General features: G+C 45.7%; 1 protein-coding gene across 1 annotated transcript in view; it reads right to left on the bottom strand.

Annotated features, from left to right (window-relative positions):
- Positions 1-18,778, bottom strand: part of MOCOS (molybdenum cofactor sulfurase) — a 53,759-nt gene that overhangs the window by 22,942 nt on the left and 12,039 nt on the right. Inside the window, exons 5-8 of the mRNA XM_070452862.1 lie at positions 16,309-16,385; positions 13,560-13,759; positions 6,452-6,568; positions 4,550-5,011 (exon numbers count right to left, since the gene is read on the bottom strand). Coding sequence (XP_070308963.1) covers positions 4,550-5,011; positions 6,452-6,568; positions 13,560-13,759; positions 16,309-16,385 — 856 coding nt within the window. The remainder of the gene's footprint in view (positions 1-4,549; positions 5,012-6,451; positions 6,569-13,559; positions 13,760-16,308; positions 16,386-18,778) is intronic.

Here is an 18,778-nt window from a genome sequence, read left to right as displayed (position 1 = left end):
CAGTCTACAGGGTCACAAAGCCTCAGACACAACAGCAACTAACACATATATACACAGTATTGGATTATAATCTAAAATATAAAATAAACACCCATAAGTCTATACTGATATAAATAAATGAATAGGAAGGTCAACTCTCTCATATAGAAGAATTCCAAATTATTGATGTAAATGGCCCCCTCTCAAGAAGGTAGAGTGTAACTCCTTACCCATTAAGTGTGGGCTACTCTTAATCACTTGCCTCTAAAGGGTACAGTATGGGAATGGGTGGAGGGAGAACGGTACAGTGAAGAAATCTGGCAAACACTATGAGACCCAGGTTAACATCAGTAGTGATAAGCCACAATGGTAACTATGTACCCTGACACGATACGATGAGAACTTTATCTCTGTGGTCCTCCTGCCATAAAACCCCAAACCCCAGTCTAATCCTCAGAAAGACATCAGATAAAAACAAACTCATGGGTATTCTAACAAATATTTAATCAGGATTCCTTAAAACAATCAAGGTTCTGAAAACAGGGAAAGTCTAAGAAACTGGTACAGCCCCAGAGGAGCCTAAGGAGACACGAGAGCTAAACGTAACGTGGTGTTCTGGATGGGATCCAGAACACAAAAAGCACATTAGGGGGTAAAATAATGAGGTATCAATAGTGTGGGACCAGGTCTTTGCAGTTTTGTCCACAGGTTAAACCCACCGCTTTCAGCACTGCCTGTTCAGAAGTCCCACCCAGCAGCTCTTCTGGAGCCAGCTGTTTGTTAAAGAAGGGTGCACACCAACCACTGCTTTTGAAATAGTGTTATGATTAAGAGACCAGGGAACCCTCTTACACTGTTGCTGGGAATGCAAACTAGTACAGCTGCTATGGAAAACAGTGTGGAGATTTCTTAAAAAACTGGAAATAGAACTGCCATATGACCCAGCAATCCCATTCCTGGGCATACACACCGAGGAAACCAGATCTGAAAGAGACACGTGCACCCCAATGTTCATCGCAGCACTGTTTATCATAGCCAGGACATGAAAGCAACCTAGATGCCCATCAGCAGACAAATGGATAAGGAAGCTGTGGTACATATACACTATGGAATATTACTCAGCCATTAAAAAGAATTCATTTGAATCAGTTCTAATGAGATGGATGAAACTGGAGCCCATTATACAGAGTGAAGTAAGCCAGAAAGATAAAGACCATTACAGCATACTAACACATATATATGGAATTTAGAAAGATGGTAATGATAACCCTATATGCAAAACAGAAAAAGAGACACAGATGTATAGAACAGACTTTTGGACTCTGTGGGAGAAGGCGAGGGTGGGATGTTTCGAAAGAACAGCATGTATATTATCTATAGTGAAACAGATCACCAGCCCAGGTTGGATGCATGAGACAAGTGCTCGGGCCTGCTACATGGGAAGACCCAGAGGGATGGGGTAGGGAGGGAGGTGGGAGGGGGGATCGGGATGGGGAATACATGTAAATCCATGGCTGATTCATGTTAATGTATGGCAAAAACCGCTACAATATTGTAAAGTAATTAGCCTCCAACTAATTAAAATAAATGGGGGGAAAAAAAAAGAGAGACCAGCATTCTTGCACAACTGTGCAAGAATCAACTTCACCCTTCTGTTTTCCTCTGAGCACTCAAGTCAACCACCCAAAGGAGTCTGAAAACTTCAACCGGGGGTAATGATAAAAGGGAAGAATATTTAATCAGGGGCACTTTGGGGTGGGTCCTCGAGGGAGGGACCTGAGTTGAAGACAGAGGCTTCAGAGGAAGGAAGTGAAGGAGAGGAGCTTCAGGCCTGGGGTGAGCGGGGCGCTGATCTCAAGGAGGGAAAATGTGAAGGGAAACTGCTCCTCTAGCCGGGGAAGGCCTGTACCCAAGAAGCAGAAATGTGGTGCAGCGGGGGGTGGGTGGGGTAGGCACTTTGAGGGCTGACAAGCCTGGGCTTAGATCTCACCTCCTTCAGTTATCAGCTTTGGACAACTTCCCACCTTCCTGAGCCTTGGCTCTGTCACACATTATATAAAACGGACACTGTTATCATAGGATTAGGTGAAAAACAAAACAATGTATAAAATGTAAAGCAAGTGAATATAACAGATGATCCACAGATGGCTTTACCTCTGCCCTTCACTTGTCTTGCGTACCAGACATCCTCTCCCCATAGACCATGGCTGCTTCTGCTGGTAGGGCCCTTGAGTTCAGCGATATTAGGGGCTAAGCCCAGAATCCACCACTAAGTCACTATTTCTTTTGGAAAACATGTTTTGAATTACAAATAACTTTTTAGAAGACAATCTATTATTGGGTAGCATTTCTCCCTGGATCTCTCATTTCTGCCTGTCTGTTTTAACAAGCAGAAGCACAAACTCTCCTCTATTCCAGACTCTCCTGTCGAGGATGTTTGTATAGTGAACAGCTCTACAACTCTCTGGAGTAGAAGGAAGGTTTGCTCACAGCCCAGTATCACAAACGTATCAGCTCCTCCCTGATTGAGGACTACACAGCTTGGCTGGCGTCCTATTATGAAAGAGATTTCCTGAGTTAGGAGCTCCCAAATATGAGCAGAGCATCCACCAGCGCCCCTCTGGACCCTTTCTTGGGGTGTGGGGGGAAAGAAAAGCAACACAAACATGAAGCTCTTGCTACCTGCAAGCTGTGAGTAACAGCCTTTTATCTCTGACCCAGGAACCTCATCTTCCCCCACCCCCCAGCATGTGAGGTCCTAAAGCTGCATCCCCCGCTTTGGAAATGCAGTCTTAACCTCTGGACCACCAGGGAAGCCCCATGGAAACTCATGTCTCTCGTCAGCATCCAAGACACTGAGGCAGGCTGGGTTGTGAGCTTGCTAGGAGGGCAAAATCTCAGGCCCGTCGCTGTTCCTTACACCCACTTGTTGGAACATGTCTATCATTTTCAATCCTTTGATTTGCCACCTAAACATTGAATTTACTGGCTTCCGCCTTCCTTCTTCCTCTTTGTCTGGGTCAAGCTTTCAGCCACCGTATCTGTGTTGGCATGTGAAGGGCAAACTTTCAGCTGTTGCAGCTGGAGGTTGGGTTACAGAAGGATTTGAGCAAATAAGTATTCACTGACAGGAATGGGAGCCAGGTTTCTCACATGATTTACAAGAGCAGAGGATGGCTAAATAAACCCTGTGGTGTTGGATTGTAATTGGAGGTATCAGTGTGAAATCATGGCTATGCATAGATAGACAGATAAATGATAGGTAGACAGACAGACAGATAGATAGACAGACAGATAGACAGATACATAGATGTGTGTGTGTGTTGTAAAGTGTCTGTTTTCCTCCTGAGATACTGCCCTCCCTGAGGGAAGGAACCATTTCTATTTTGTTCATCACTGCACCACAGGTGCAGGCCCAACAGGTAGTAGGTACTCAGTGTATAATTTCTGAATGAGCAGATGGATGCAAGACTTTTAGCAAAATATGAAACCTTACTGAGTCCGTGTCTTCGTCTGTAAAGTGGGACACTGATTCCTGCTGTGTTTCTGTGTGCAGCACGGTATTCTACAGGACATGACTCGTCTGAGAAAACAGAGTCCTGACACTCCTCACCTGCCTGCATTCAGGGGTGGAGAAGAACTTGCCTGTTCATGGTCTCAGACTGGAGGACAGTCTCCTTCAGCATGGAATATCCAATGAGGAGCTAGGGAGCCTGGGATCCCAGAGGCTCAGGAGGTTGGGACTTTGCCTGGGACTTGGGACACACACATATCATAGAAAGACAGCCTCATAGGAAGTTTGGTCATTGCAGGAGGGGTCAGGGCCAGCTGGCCAACCAAGGCAAGCACTCCCATCTCCCAGGTCGGGTGACTGCCAGGCCAGCTTGTTTGCAGCCATTATGTAGGTCACCTTCACAGGGAAAGCTAAGCAGATGGACTCAGGAGAGTGTGGACCCAAGAAGTCAGTAGACCTGGGTTCAAATCCTTTCCCTATTATTTATTAGGGGGTCATGACCTGGGCAGAGTGCTTAACCTCAATAGCCCCCAGACTCCATGTCTATACAATAGGGATGATATTACCTAGCACCTCATATTATTGTTTTGGTGATCAAATGAACCAAAGTTATGTAAAATGCTTCTGCATGAAAGTTACATCCATAACTATCAACAGTAACTAGGTAGTCACACCCAGAAACAGGGTCCTCTCAGTGATTCCCAGAAGCAGAGTCTTGGTCAAAAGTCAGCCCAAACCAAGAAAGGCAGAATGAGGACTTCTCTGGTGGAGCAGTGGATAAGAATCTGCTACCAACCCGGGGGACACGGGTTTGATCCCTGGTCCAGGAAGATCCCACGTGCTGCAAAGCCACTAAGCCCAGGGGTCACAACCACTGAGTCTGTGCCCCAGAGCCTGGGAACTGCAACCATTCAGCCTGTGTGCTGCAGCTACTGAAGTTTTGATTTTCTGCATGCTTCCCTTCACTTCCTGAACTTTTCTTCTTTGCTTTATCAAAAAATGTTATACAGTAAACACAAAAGAAGCAATCTCTTTAGCTGCCACTGAAACCCTTACCTCAAACGCTGCACAGGACTTGATCGGGTAGAGATAAAGGTTGGTGACAACGTGTGACCTGAGGTCCCCATCCAGGACGTCAGCAGCTTTCTCTGAAGTGGTCTGCTGGGTTCCGGTGGCCTCCAGCAAGGGCAGACACAGACCCTCTGCGTCCTCAGTGGCGGGCGAGTTGTTCCAAACCCCAGAGTGTGGGGAAGCGTCTTCCTGAGGTGAGGGGCTACCTCTGGCCCGGGTGGCAGGCACGGCGTTCTGAGCCTCGCTGTCTTCTGGCGGGGCTCCAGCCTCCCCGGGGGTGGCCAAAGGGAGAGGCTGGCCATGAGACGGGCACAGTCGGGTTGCTATGATGAACCTGAGGAAGGCCTGGGCATCCTCAAGCGTGGACATGTATCCAAAAGAAATCCTCACAGAGCCCGTCGGCTGCCCATCTATGAGGTCCACATCGTCTCCACAGACGTGACCAGCCTAGGAGAAAGAAACAAGTCAGCCAGAGTAAACATTCCTCACGGATGGACCAGAAACCATTCTGTAAAACAACTTCTGTTGATAATAGAAGGTAAAATGAACTCTGGAAAAAAGAACTGCAACACTAAGAAGAGCTGCGTGCCTCAGGCATAGTTCCACAAGCACAGCGGACTCCTCTCTGGATAGCATGTGGCTCACTGTGAACTCAGTAAGCCAATCCCAAGGGGCCATTAAAAAGTTTAAAAGACACAACATTGTAAGTCAACTATATTTCAATATAAATAAATAATTTTTTTTAATTTAAAAGCAATTGTTCATGTAAAGCATTTACCAGAGCCATATACACAACGCTGACCCATAGGGGCTTCAAAAGACATACCGAAGTTTCAGGAGCACAGATGGGTCAGCTCCTTGGTCTACCCAGGGCTGAAGGGGGAGGAGAGCTTGCTGGCCATGCCTTTTAGACTCTCTCAGGATCAAAGGGAGGCCTGTATCCTTTGCAGCTGCCTTTTGACAAAAGGACAAGACAGAGATGCTGCCCCAAGGAATGACTGGCCCAAGCCCATAATGAAAGCCAAAGGCAGCACCAAGGGCCTGGCCGGGAGGTGGGGAAAGAAAAGCAAGAAGTCCCCAAGCCTCTCCAAGCCCTGTTGCCATGTATTGGTCACTGCTCCAGCGGCCTACCTCCCCAGAGCTGAAGCCAAGTCAGATACCCGAAGAGATGGGTCCATGGCATTCCTCAGGTTCGATATCATATCTGGAATTGCATTCATTTGTGTTTTGAGACTCCCTCTCTCTTTTTAAGCAGAACACAGTTAATGGTTGGTTGGGATCTAATATATTCATTATTTAGTGGTAGCCAAAAGAGACAATTTATAAACTATTCTGATATAAATAAGGCTTTTTGCCACTCAAACTAGGCTTAGGAAATGGTTCAAAATAAAATGTACCTTGAAGTGACAAACCCCACCTCAGGGAAGTGGCCAGAAGGGTGGGGACCTGAGTAATGCAGAATGCCCGCTGGAAAAGTTCCTCTCCTCGCTCTGCCAGAGGATGAGCAACTTCTAGCTTGCAGACTTCACTCTGGCAGGACTGAACTAGTTAAGGACCCTCTGCATGTATGAGCACATTTTCACACTGGCTTGTCCCCTGTTAAAAGTCATCTTCTGAATTAAAAAACAAACAAACAAAACAAAAACGTCCTCTACTGCTTTTAAATTTTTGCCCTCAAACTAAAAAACGCCTGGCATGGAGTCACCATCTGGAAGCATTTTCTAATTTTGTTGACCCTTTTTTCTTTGCATGTTCACAGGGTGGGCTCAGAGAAATGAACCCGAAGATCAGCTCCCACCCCAGACACGGGTCCAGCCTCTGGTGAAGATTAGGCACTAGCATTGGGTCTGGCTGGCCAGTGTTTGGGCCACAGGCTCCAGTACCAACCTGAAGATGCTTCTTCACCATCTCATCGCTTATCCCCAGGTGCCTCTGGCAGGCCCCAGTGTTACAGAAGCAGCCGGTTCGCACATGGATGTTGTGAAGGCTGGCCATTTTATCCACCTATGGGTTTAATATGACACAGAACTAGGGTTAGGAGTGTCCAATTTTACTCTGACTGCCTGGACTGAAAAGAGTTTCAGGTCCATATTTGAGTCTCTCTTTCCTAACAGTAAAATGAAAATATGAGCTTGGAATTTTTCTCTAAAGTGCTATGATCCATCATGGGTTTACTAAATACATTTTATAAAATATTACTGATAATTAAAGCTTATCCAGTTGGGTAATAGACATATGGCTGTGAAAAGTGAAAAATATTGCACCAAATTCCAAGTTGAGAGCTCACATTTAAAATAATCTGATTTCTAAAATGAGCCGAAAATCTATATAGACATTTTCCCAAATAAGACATTCAAATGCCAAAAGGTGCATGAATCATGCTCAACATCACTAGTCATTAGGGAAATGTAAGTTAAAACTAAAATAAGATATCACCTTTCAAATATCTAGTATCTAGCATGTAATGTCACACCTGTTAGAAAGGCTATCATCAGAAAGACAACAAATAACAAGAGTTAGGGAGAACATGGAGAAAAGGGAACCCTGGTTCACTGCTGGTGGGAATGTAAATGGGCACAGCAACTATGGATCTATATAGGGATCCTTCAAAAAATTTAAAGTAGAACTAATTGCTGTATTTATCTGAAGGAAATAAATCACTGTCTTGGAAAGAGATCTGTACCCCCATGTCTACTGCAGTATTTACAACAGATAAGACATGAAAACAACTTAAGTATCCATCAAAGGATTAATGGGTAAAAAAAAATGTATGTATGAAACACACAGTGAAATATTGTTCAGCTATAAAAAAAGGAAATCCTGCCATTTGTGACAAGAATGGACCTTGAGGGCATTTTGCTCAGTCATAATGAAATATGCTAAGAAATAAGTCAGACAAAGACAAATACTGTCTGATCACACACGTGGAATCAAATCAAAATTCTGATCGGTGGTTGCCAGGGGCAGGGGAGGGTGGGGTGCGGTGAAGGTGATCAAAAGCTACAAACTTGTACTTATAAGATAAATAAGTCTTGGGGATATAACATACAGCATGGTGACTATAGTTAACAACAATGTATTAGATACTTGAAAGTTGCTAAGAGAGTAAATCTTAAAAGTTGTCATCACAAGAAAATAAATTTTTATAACCATGTGTGGTTAACTTAACTTGTAGAAATCATTTCCCAATGTATACATATATAGAATTACTGCATTGTACACCTGACCTGCCTCTTGAGAAACCTGTATGCAGGTCAGGAAGCAACAGTTAGAACTGGACATGGACCAACAGACTGGTTCCAAATAGGAAAAGGAGTACATCAAGGCTGTATATTGTCACCCTGCTTATTTAACTTATATGCAGAGTACATCATGAGAAATGCTGGGCTGGAAGAAACACAAGCTGGAATCAAGATTGCCGGGAGAAATATCAATAACCTCAGATATGCAGATGACACCACCCTTATAGCAGAAAGTGAAGAGGAACTGAAAAGCCTCTTGATGAAAGTGAAAGAGGAGAGTGAAAAAGTTGGCTTAAAGCTCAACATTCAGAAAACTAACATCATGGCATCTGGTCCCATCACTTCATGGGAAATAGATGGGGAGACAGTGGAAACAGTGTCAGACTTTCTTTTTTTGGGCTCCAAAATCACTGCAGATGGTGACTGCAGCCATGAAATTAAAAGATGTTTACTCCTTGGAAGGAAAGTTATGACCAATCTAGATAGCATATTAAAAAGCAGAGACATTACTTTGCCAACCAAGGTCCGTCTGGTCAAGGCTATGGTTTTTCCAGTGGTCATGTATGGATGTGAGAGTTGGACTGTGAAAAAAACTGAGTGCTAAAAAACTGATGCTTTTGAACTGTGGTGTTGGAGAAGACTCTTGAGAGTCCCTTGGACTGCAAGGAGATCCAACCAGTCCATCCTGAAGGAGATCAGTCCTGGGTGTTCATTGGAAGGACTGGTGCTGAAGTTGAAACTCCAATACTTTGGCCACCTCATGCGAAGAATTGACTCATTGGAAAAGACCCTGATGCTGGGAGGGATTGGGGGCAGGGTGAGAAGGGGACGACAGAGGATGAGATGGTTGGATGGTATCACCAACTCGATGGACATGGGTTCGAGTAAACTCCGGGAGTTGGTGATGGACAGGGAGGCCTGGCGTGCTGCGATTCATGGGGTCGCAAAGAGTCAAGACACGACTGAGTGACTGAACTGAACTGAACACCTAAAACTAATACAATGTTATACATCAATTTGATCTTACTTGTTAAAAAAAAGAATTTTAAGGAATTAATTTTTGAAAAAAATACACCACACATTTCAAGTGAGATTCACAAGAATAAAATCTGAGTGTGGCTGGGACATGGGGCAGCTCCTCAGTGTCCTTAGCCAAGACAGACCAGGACCATCTGTCCTGATCCCAGAGCAGGCCTTGGCAGAGCTACCACTCATAGGAGCCCTGCCTCGGCTCCCAGCCCGGACTACAAACATTACTGTGTTGACACTGCCTCTTACTGATGTGTTTTTCATAATATCCTAGACTTTAGGTTCAATCACAGAATTGCAATTCAATCCAGAAGTTCCAAGTCTTTTTCCTCTCCCCTGGAAGCCGGACAGGTGATTCTTGCTCACGGCTCAAAGGTGAGCTGGCGCGAGGGATGTTTGTGCCGGTTCCTCTGTCTGTGGGTCCAGGGTTCCACTCCCCCAAGGGCCTGGGGGCCCAGTGAGGGCCCTTAGCCCTGGTGACTCAGGCTAAACTTAAGGAAGTCCTCTAATTGCACTTGAGGAAACAAACACAACTTGCCCAGCTGGGGAAGGCTTTGAAACTTTCCTTCCTGGGAAGAACATGCAGGGTGACCAGAAACCTGTGTCCGCAGACACAGGTCACCACGCACAGGGTCTGCCTGGCCGCCCTGCTGGGCGGGCACAACGGTGGTGCCTCCCACACACCTTTGTGGAGACCACATTGTCGGCACTTCAGCCATCGCCCTGGACTGTCAGAGTGTGAAGAAGCCATTTTTGCTGATGAAACCCAGGAGTTTCCCTGCTTTCTGTGCTGAGGCCTGGCGGCCTCACTGGGTCTGGTCAACTCCACCTCCAGGGTCAGGTGACCTCCACTCAAGGGACAGCCTCTAAGAAAGCTCCCCGACCCCAGCTCCCGCCAAGCTGAATTAGAAGTCTCCCACGCGCTCCCCTCTCCCTGACCCAGAGTGTATTCACTATTCCAGCTACCACAGCCACAAAACGAGCCACCCAGACATTGTGGCATAGAACAGCAACCATTGACTTGTGCTCATGGCTACAGGGGGTCAGATATTCAGAAAGGGCCCAGGGATGGCTGATCTCATTTGGCAAGACTAGAAGGCTGGGAGTGACGTGCCTGGGGTTGGAATTCCCTCGAGGTTCAGTTTGTCAAAGATGGGTCTGGCCTCGCTCAAACCAGGACAGTCACCAACATGCTTGCTTGTGGCTTCCTCACAGCATGGCCACTCAGGGTAAACCTCCTTCCACAGTAACTTGAGGCTCCGAAAGTGAATGCCCCAGGGAGCAATGCTGATGCTGCATGCGTTTTTCCGGCCTAGCCTCCAAAGCCAAGCAGTGTCACCTTCGGAGGCATGCTATTGAATATGAGTGAATTACAGACTGCCGAGGTTCAAGGGGAAGAGACAGGGACCCCACCTAGAAGAGCATGTGGGTGGAAGAGGCTGTTTGGGCCACAGTTGCCCTTCATTCTACTTTCTCATCACAACTTCATCTTTTCTCAACCTGAGACCTTTGGAATCCCACAGAGGCTTGGCCAGTGCCCAGCCAGGTGAAGGAGCTGGCTGCTGGAACAGGATGAGTGCTGTATTCACCGTACACTGGGGCACTTGCTTCATGCCAGCCCGACACTGCTGCTGCTAAGTCGCGACACTAAGGAGCTGTATACTGTATCTCATTCACTCCTCATAACAAACTGCCATCAGGGTACATTCTTACCTCATTTCACAGAGACTTGGGGAGCTGACATTACCTCACCCGAGCTCAAAGAGCCAGTGCAAGGTAGCCCAAATCTGAACCCACCCACTTAACCACTGGGTAGACTGACTTTCACCAGAGGAGAAAATGAAATGAGGAGGTGCTTGTGTTAGTTCAGTCACTCAGTCATGTCTGACTCTCTGCGACCCCATGGACTGAAGTATGCCAGGCTTCCCTGTCCATCACCAACTCCTGGAGCTTGCTCAAATTCATGTCCATTGAGTCGGTGATGCCATCCAATGACACATCACTGAAATGAGGAGGCCTGGATATCAAAAACAGGTACCCAAAAGCTTCTCATAGAAGGCTCAATTCCTTCACAAAACCCCTCAAAAAGAGACAGCCAGACCCAGCCATGATGCCATGTAATATTTCCAAAGACTCTCCAAATCTCTGTGGAATTCCCACATGTGACAAAGACCAGGCAAACCCAGGATTCTCCTGAGCTGACACAGCTGGCCATGCCCCAGCCATGACCTCTACTCATGGAATGAACTTCCTCTATAGATGCACAAGGGAGAAACTCCTGTGGGAAACCTCAGGGTTCCAGGGAAGTCAGGCAGACACCAAGATGGGCAGCTCCCTCTCCTTGGGGAGATCTTCCTCTTTGCTTCTCTGGGCAAATAGACGATTCACCATTCTGCCTGGAACTTAACCCCACTCCCACCCAAGTACAAAGTCTCCTCTATGTCCCCTGACTCTCATTTGCAGAAAAACTGAAACCTCCCAGGCCTCCCAGAGTCACAAAAGAGCAGGCTCGAGCAGTCAACAAGTAGGACAACAGAGTCACAGACTCAGTATCTGATGAGAGAATGGGATTAACACTATTGCTCATAATAATCTATATCTTTGTGGGCATTAGAATAACTGTAGCTTGCCCTGCCCACATAGGTAAGCCAGCAACTAAAATGGTCAGCAAAGAGATGCCTCAGGTCCATGTGGACACCTTTCACTCTAAGACAGACACACTTTCTCAGCATGGAGCAGTTACAGAAGAGTGACCTTTGCCCCTATTCCCACAGAAATGGAATGATCCCTGAGAGTGGGAATTTGTAAGCAGTTCTTTTTGTCCCTCTTCTATTTGTTCATCTCTGTTTTTCTCAGACTTTAATTACAAAATGAGATCACGATGTAACATTTAACCTAACTCCTGACTTATGCTCTACTGAAGGTACACAATGCCTGGCCTAACCAGTTGATCCCTTTTCTGGATCAAAAGGAGTAAGAATGAAGAATTACATGGTTAAAGAATGACTGGCTCTGTAACCCCAGCTCCCCTTGGCAAATCTGCAGGTGGACCATGCAGGCAAGACAGTATCCAAAAGAAGATAGAGACATCAGTGGGTCTACACACGATGAGAAATGACAAAGAACCTGACCTCTTACCTTAGTGATTAACTTGGATTTTTTTTTCCCGTTAAAAATTGTCATGGCTGAGCAGAATCTTTGGAATTAGTCTCCAGACATGAGTCCACCATCTCCCTAGATTTCAGCTTTTCTGACTCAATAGCTTTCCTTTCTACTGACACTAGCCCCCGCTTCACTGACTTTTAGGTGGTGAGCAGCCCAACCGGAGTTCCGTATTATGCTTGCCACAGCACATTTCAGAGTCATCGGCCTGCCCTCCTCCACACCCCTCAAAAATACACTTATTTTAGATTCAAGAAGGAAACTTATTGTACCAATTACCCAGAATAACGTATTTGAGAAGGTAAACCTTTGGCCCCAATGTGTTTTACACCACCCCTCAAAAGCATTTAAAATTGCCTGCTTCTGAATGATGCTGGGCTGCTTCTGCTGCTATATATGTAAGGCGGGGCGGTGGGGCAATATCTTCACAATCAACTCACCCAAGAGACAACTAATGATTGTAGAGTGTTGGTCCCTGGACACCAGTGAGAACCAACATTTCTTCCAGAAAACAGTTCTCAAGTTTGTCCTCAGAAAGTTTATGGATCTTCCAAAAAATTTTTTTTTTCATTGAAAAAAGAAAGTTCATGAGAAGCAGGGACAGGAATGAATTCCTTGAGAAATGAATTCCATCTGAGAAAGTCTGGATTTAACATAGGTGTATGGAAAGAGTGGCTTTCAAGGGATGAGAAGCAGCATCTTCCAAACTGATGTGATGACCAAATCACTCCTCACAGCAGTTCTAGAAACCCGGGCTCTGGGAAGGGCCTTGGGCTCCCCAGGCCCAATTTGTCACAGCCCATCTGGTGACCACCTACTGCCATGTCTGAGTGTTCAGTGTGACTCTAGGTTTTTTTAGTGTACTGGGAAGTGACCAGCTTATTCAGTATCACAGGGATCCAAGCAGTCCCCAACCTGTAAACCACTACCTACAGTGTTTTCTTGAGAAAATGCATACAAAGGGTGTATCTGCAGAAACTATTTTATAACCAGCCTACCAAATACTTTGAACTTATTATAATGAACTACAGCAGAAATAAGGGCTTTTGTGCTACTAAGGACATCATTTCTACTTGTCATAAAAAAAGAGTGATGAGTTCCAAGAAACATGTAAACAAATGGTGGTAAGAGGCCCAGGATTTTGTGTGCCACCGCAATACGGTCGGATGTAATGGTGGGGCTACCAAGCTGTTGGTATGTGACATGACCTCGGACAGGTTGCTCTGTCTACACTGTGTTAGGGTGTCTTCCCTTGCTGGCAAGCTGTCAGCTGTCCCCTCCCACTGCCATCAGAGACTCAGCCTCTCTTCCTAATTGAAAGTGACTACCAGTGGCTGAATAAAGTAGGCTAAAGAACTAAATAGCCCATGCTTGTTAGAATTGCATGTCAGTGGAAGTACAGAGGCTCTAAGGAGGGACCAGTAGCCTCTCCAACAGTACACAGGATTTGTCATGACTATTGCAAGGGCCCAGAGGCCTTGTCTTCAAATTTCAGGGCTACAGAATTGCAGACAAGAGCGATTCTGATATGCACAGGTTGGCAGGATGAAAAGAAAACCCACCTGGGAGTAACCAATGATGTTCCCGTTGTCATCAAGCACGTTGAAGCTGATGACTGGACCCTGCACCTCTGGGCTGCTGAACTCAGAGTCACTGTAAATCTGCACGACCGGGGCTCCGTTGCGGTACCGCAGGGAGGACAAGGCCGCGTAGGTGTACTGAGCCAGGGTAAAGGTGTGCTGCCGGACGTTCTCCATTCCACCTCAGAGCGGTAAGTGGAAGTGAAAGGGAATCATGAACTTTATGTAAAATTCACCGTCTCGGTTCTAAGAAGATGAGATCATTATAACTGGCCAACTTGGACCTCATATTAATGATTTTACACACAGTAAGTCCTCTACATACAAATGAGTTCCATTCTGGGAGTGCATTTGTAAGTCCAATTTGTTCATAAGTCCAACAAAGTTAGCCTACGATCGGCTATATAGTACTGTATCTACATTGGTTTTTAATACTTTTCACACAAGTAATACATAAAAAACAAACACAAAAAGAAAACATTTTTAATCTTATAGTACAGCACTTTGAAAAGTACAGTAGTGTCAGCTACATCACTGCTGCTTTTAACCTTGTTTCCAGACATCCTGGTCTTGAAGTAAACATACTGTACCATCACACTCTATACCATACTGTACAGTATACAAATGTACAACCACTTGCAGAGGATGCAAGCACATGAAAATATACACCAGACACGTGAACTAACTTAGGTGACTAGATACAAGAATGCATGTTCGAATCTTTGAAAGTTTGCAATTTGAAGGATCATAGGTAGGGAATTTACTGTACTTGTAAACAGAATATGGTACTGCCCACACAATAAATGTTTAGGTCACTGGTACTGAATGACAATTTACTACTACTGCTTCTATGGAATTTTTCCATAGAAATTGCTATCATCTTCCTTTTCAAAATTAAAAAAAAAAAAGTTACTTAAGCATTCAGCTAATTTAGACCCTTTTGTAACAGACTGCAAAAATGTATAATTTTGTCTTTAAACGTATTTCTTTTTTGCTGTTTTTTTGTGAGTGTTTAAATCATACAAATTGTGAGCATTTAATACTATACAAAGCAGCGAAGAATATTTGTTATACCATGGATGAACTCTGAAGACATTATGCTAAATAAAATAAGCCAGACATAAAAGGACAAATATTGTATTATCCTTTTATGTATGGTGCCTAAAATAGGCAAATTCATAGAAACAGGAAGAATAGAGGTATGATGGGTTGGGGAGGGAGAGTTGAGGAGGTACTGTTTCTTAAGTTTGGGATGATTAAAAAGTCCTGGACATGGATAGTGGTAATAATTGCTCTACAGTGTGAAAACACTTAATGCCACTGAACTGTACAAGCTTTAAAATGGCTAAACTGGTGCCATTTATATTACATAGAGTTCACCACAATTTTTTCTTAAAAAAAGAGCAATTAAGTAAGGGAAAATCAGGGTCTGCCTTACTGTGGAGTTGACACTGTCAATCTGCTTTCAGAGGTACCCCAGCCCTGTCAGACTCTGTCCCTTGTGGTTTGGACACCTCGTTAGCATCTTTCCTTGAAAAAGTGCCTGTTTCTCAGTGTCTGTCTTCACGGTCTCCTCTTTGTCTGGGTGATGCCCACTCACCAGCCTGCATTACTGGCGGGACAGCCCTTCCGCAAGTCCTGTATGTTTGCAGTGCTGGGATTAGGCTGAGGACCTAAGGGTTACATTATTTTGACGAGAGAGAGAGACAGAGAGAGAAAGGGCTGCCTAACTGCTATGTCAAGTCCCTGGTTCACCATAACTCCATCCCCATCTGGACAGGACAAGCAGTGCTGCCCTGTCCTAGAAGCTCAGCCTCTGATAGGAGCGACTGGAGCATAGCAGGAGGGTGGAGGCCCGGCTCACCAGACAGATCTTCTTCCAGCCTGTACCCTGTGTCAACCACACAAGACCGGATGTGGCGTCCATCTGTGTGTCAGACTATGGGGAATGTCCCCCACCTGCTCACACACCCCAAGCTCTTCTCAGGAAAGAAAGCACGTGTCATTGCAAAGGTCAGCAGCAGAGACCACATCTGGGGACTCGGGTAAGGCATTAGGATTGCGTGGGTTTAAACCCTTTAGTCCTCCCAGGTTCCCTGGCCCTGGAGAAGGCATCTAATCTCTGAATATAAGCTCCTTTGTGGGCAAAGTGGGCTCATCACAAAGCTCCCCCATGGGAAGACCCAGTGAATTAAGAGCTTTGTAAGTTCTCAGGATCTGTAAGCATTCCCAGTGCAGGGACCAAGGATGGCTCCTCTGCTTCTATGAGGTTACTAATCTCAGGATTTGGAAAGTCTCTATTCTTAAGACATTCTTTTAGCCCACCAAAAAAAAAAAAAAAAAGAGCGAGAGAGAAAGATCCAGTCTCTCGCTCTTGCCGCAAAATCATTTCTGGAAGTTGTTCAGAATCAGCTCCGCCTGCATCAGTGTGGAGCTGCGGGCGCTTGTCACTTGCACAGACTCTCTCCTCATCTGGATCCCATCCGTGCCAGGGCTCCCTTCAAGGACACGGGCAACAGGAGCAAACGCCACACGGATAGAGATGTGCATTGAGGGGACTTCTCTGGGGTCCAGTGGCGAAGACTTCACACTCCCAGTGCAGGGGGCCTGGGTTCGATCCCTGGTCTGGGAATTAGATCCTGCATGCCTCAACTAAGCGTTAACATGCTAAAGATCCCACGTGCTGCAACTAAGACCCAGTAGAGCCAAAAAAAAAAAGATGTCCACTGACCTGTGAGGCGCTCTAGGGCATCAAATCCATGCTTTAGTGCTATCACGTCAAGGAAGGAGATGGTGCCATCTTCAAACCTGCAACATTGGGGAGAGGGACAAGGTCAAGCTGTGACCAAAGCCTCCATGTGCATTTCATGTTATGTGACATCAGGGCTTTGCGCCTCCGGTCTATGGAGACTTTGCCTCTGTTATGTTATATACCGTCTCCCCTCCCGCCTTGAGACAGATGGCTGTCACAGCAAGACACGCAGGCTACCTCTGGCCCTGACCTGTTCTGCAGCTTACGTCAGCTGGGCTAGCAGTGATGATGAGGGGCCCTGAAATATAGTCATGACCTCAGAAAACTTCAGACTTGACTTCAGTCTCAAGTGCTGTGGCTCCTACAATGCTGCCCTTGACCCCAAGACAGCACCCCTGACAGGGCATCGATTCAGTAAGATCCATTGTGTAGCCACCAGGTTCTTAACAAGAGTCCATCATTCCAAAGTCTATAGGACCACAGTTATTAGAAGGCTCTCAATAAACTTCCTGTTATCAAGCTGTTCATTATATTTACATTTTTTAATGGTTCATTTAGACAAAATCCTCATCAAATCTTTATTGTCCATGGACCGCATGCCAGGCAGTGTTCTGGTTGCTAAAGATACAGCGGTGAACATGGCAAGTGGGATTCCTGCCTTCACAGGGCTCCATCCTTCCAAGGGCACTGAAATAAGGGAAGCCAAATACGTGCCAGCCAGCGGCGACAAGTGCACTGGAGGGCTGGCGGCTGCTTTAGATGAGACGGTCAGGGGACGTCCTCTCCGGGGAAGATCACTCAAGCAGAGGAGGAGTCAAGGGAGTAAGGAAACTGCTCATTTTTGAAACCGTTAAGTTCACAGTTTCGGAAGGAAACAGCATTCCGAGGGGCGGGTGCAGCAGGGGCCCTGAGCAGATGGAGTCAGACAGCAAGAAGATCAGCAGGTCTGGGAGTGCTCGGAGGGCAAGTCAGAGAGCTTCACCCTGGGTCAGAGGAGTGCCTGGAGGGCTCTGAACAGAGGAGTGACTGGATGGGGCCTGGCTTTTGATAAGATGCCTCTGGCTGCTGCATTATCGAGGGGAGAGCTGGGGACAGTAAGGCGTTTCCAGCAAGCATCCCATGGACTGGGGCCTGCCAGGCTCCTCTGTTCATGGAATTCTCCAGGCAAGAATAGTGGAGTGGGTTGCCATCTACATCTTCTCCTGAAGATCTTCAGGAGATCTTCCCAACCCAGGGATTGAACCCAGGTCTCCTGCATTGCAGGCAGATTCTTTACCATCAGAGCCACGAGGAAAGCCCAAGAACACTGGAGTGGGTAGCTTATCCCTTCTCCAAGGGATTTCCCAACCCAGGGATTGAACCAGGGTCTCCTGCATTGCAGGCAGATTCTTTACCAGCTGAGTTACCAGGGAAGTGGTGATAAACAGCAGCCTTATGCAGGCTGAAGTTTTCAATGGAAATACTGTGTTTTGTATTTTAATACTCTAGGAATAAGAGTTGCTCTAAATATCATTACCACAATGTGAATTTTCTTATAAAACAAATGGCAATTAATAATGATACACAATTAACAATGAATCAATTGATAATTAATTGACCATATGAGTCTGTAATAAATTAAACATGATGGCTGGATAGCATCACTGACTTGATGGACCTGAGTATGAGTAAACTCTGGGAGTTGGTGATGGACAGGGAGGCCTGGCGTGCTACAATGCATGTGGTCGCAAAGAGTCAGACATGACTGAGTGACTGAACTAAACTGAACTGAGGCAATACTGACTTCAACTATTAATTGATCAATGATAAATAAGTATTTATTGATCAAAAATTAATAGACTCGGGAGAAAAGGGAGGTTTTATGTTTCCATCAAAAGTTGTTTTCATTGGGTTATGAAATAGAAAAAGTTAAGAATATGGAACTTCCCTGGTGATCCAATGGCTAAGACTCCACATTCCCAATGCAGGGAGTCCGAGTTCTAGCCCTGGTCAGGAAGCTAAAATTCCACATGCCGCAACTAAGAGTTCACATGCCACAACTAAGACCCAGTGCAGCCAAGCAAACAAATACATAAATATTTTTTAAAAGAGCATGGTCCAGGTACATGCTCAAGAAACATTTGGATTGGGTATTAAATCTCGTGTGCTCTAATCTAGGCTCAGAAGGAAAAAATGAGATTTTTTTTTTTTTTTTTTTTTTTTTGCCACATGGCTTGCAGGATCTTAGTCCCTTGACTAGGGATTGAACCCGGGCCACCAGAGTGAAAATGCCAATTCCTAACCAGAGGACCGCCAGGGAAACTCCCCAAATGAGACTTCTAATGGTAAATAAATACATTCAGCTATCTGGGAATCTTGGTGCAGCACCTGCGAGAAGGCAATTCACCCAGACTGTAAGAGGCAGCCCACCCACACCCACGCCCCGCGTGTAATGAGCAGCCCTGTTCCT

The sequence above is a fragment of the Odocoileus virginianus genome, chromosome 22 (assembly GCF_023699985.2).
Source record: "Odocoileus virginianus isolate 20LAN1187 ecotype Illinois chromosome 22, Ovbor_1.2, whole genome shotgun sequence".
NCBI classification, from domain to species: Eukaryota; Metazoa; Chordata; class Mammalia; order Artiodactyla; family Cervidae; genus Odocoileus; species Odocoileus virginianus.
The sequence above is the reverse complement of the archived record's forward strand: the minus strand, read 5'-3'. Positions and strand labels throughout refer to the sequence as shown.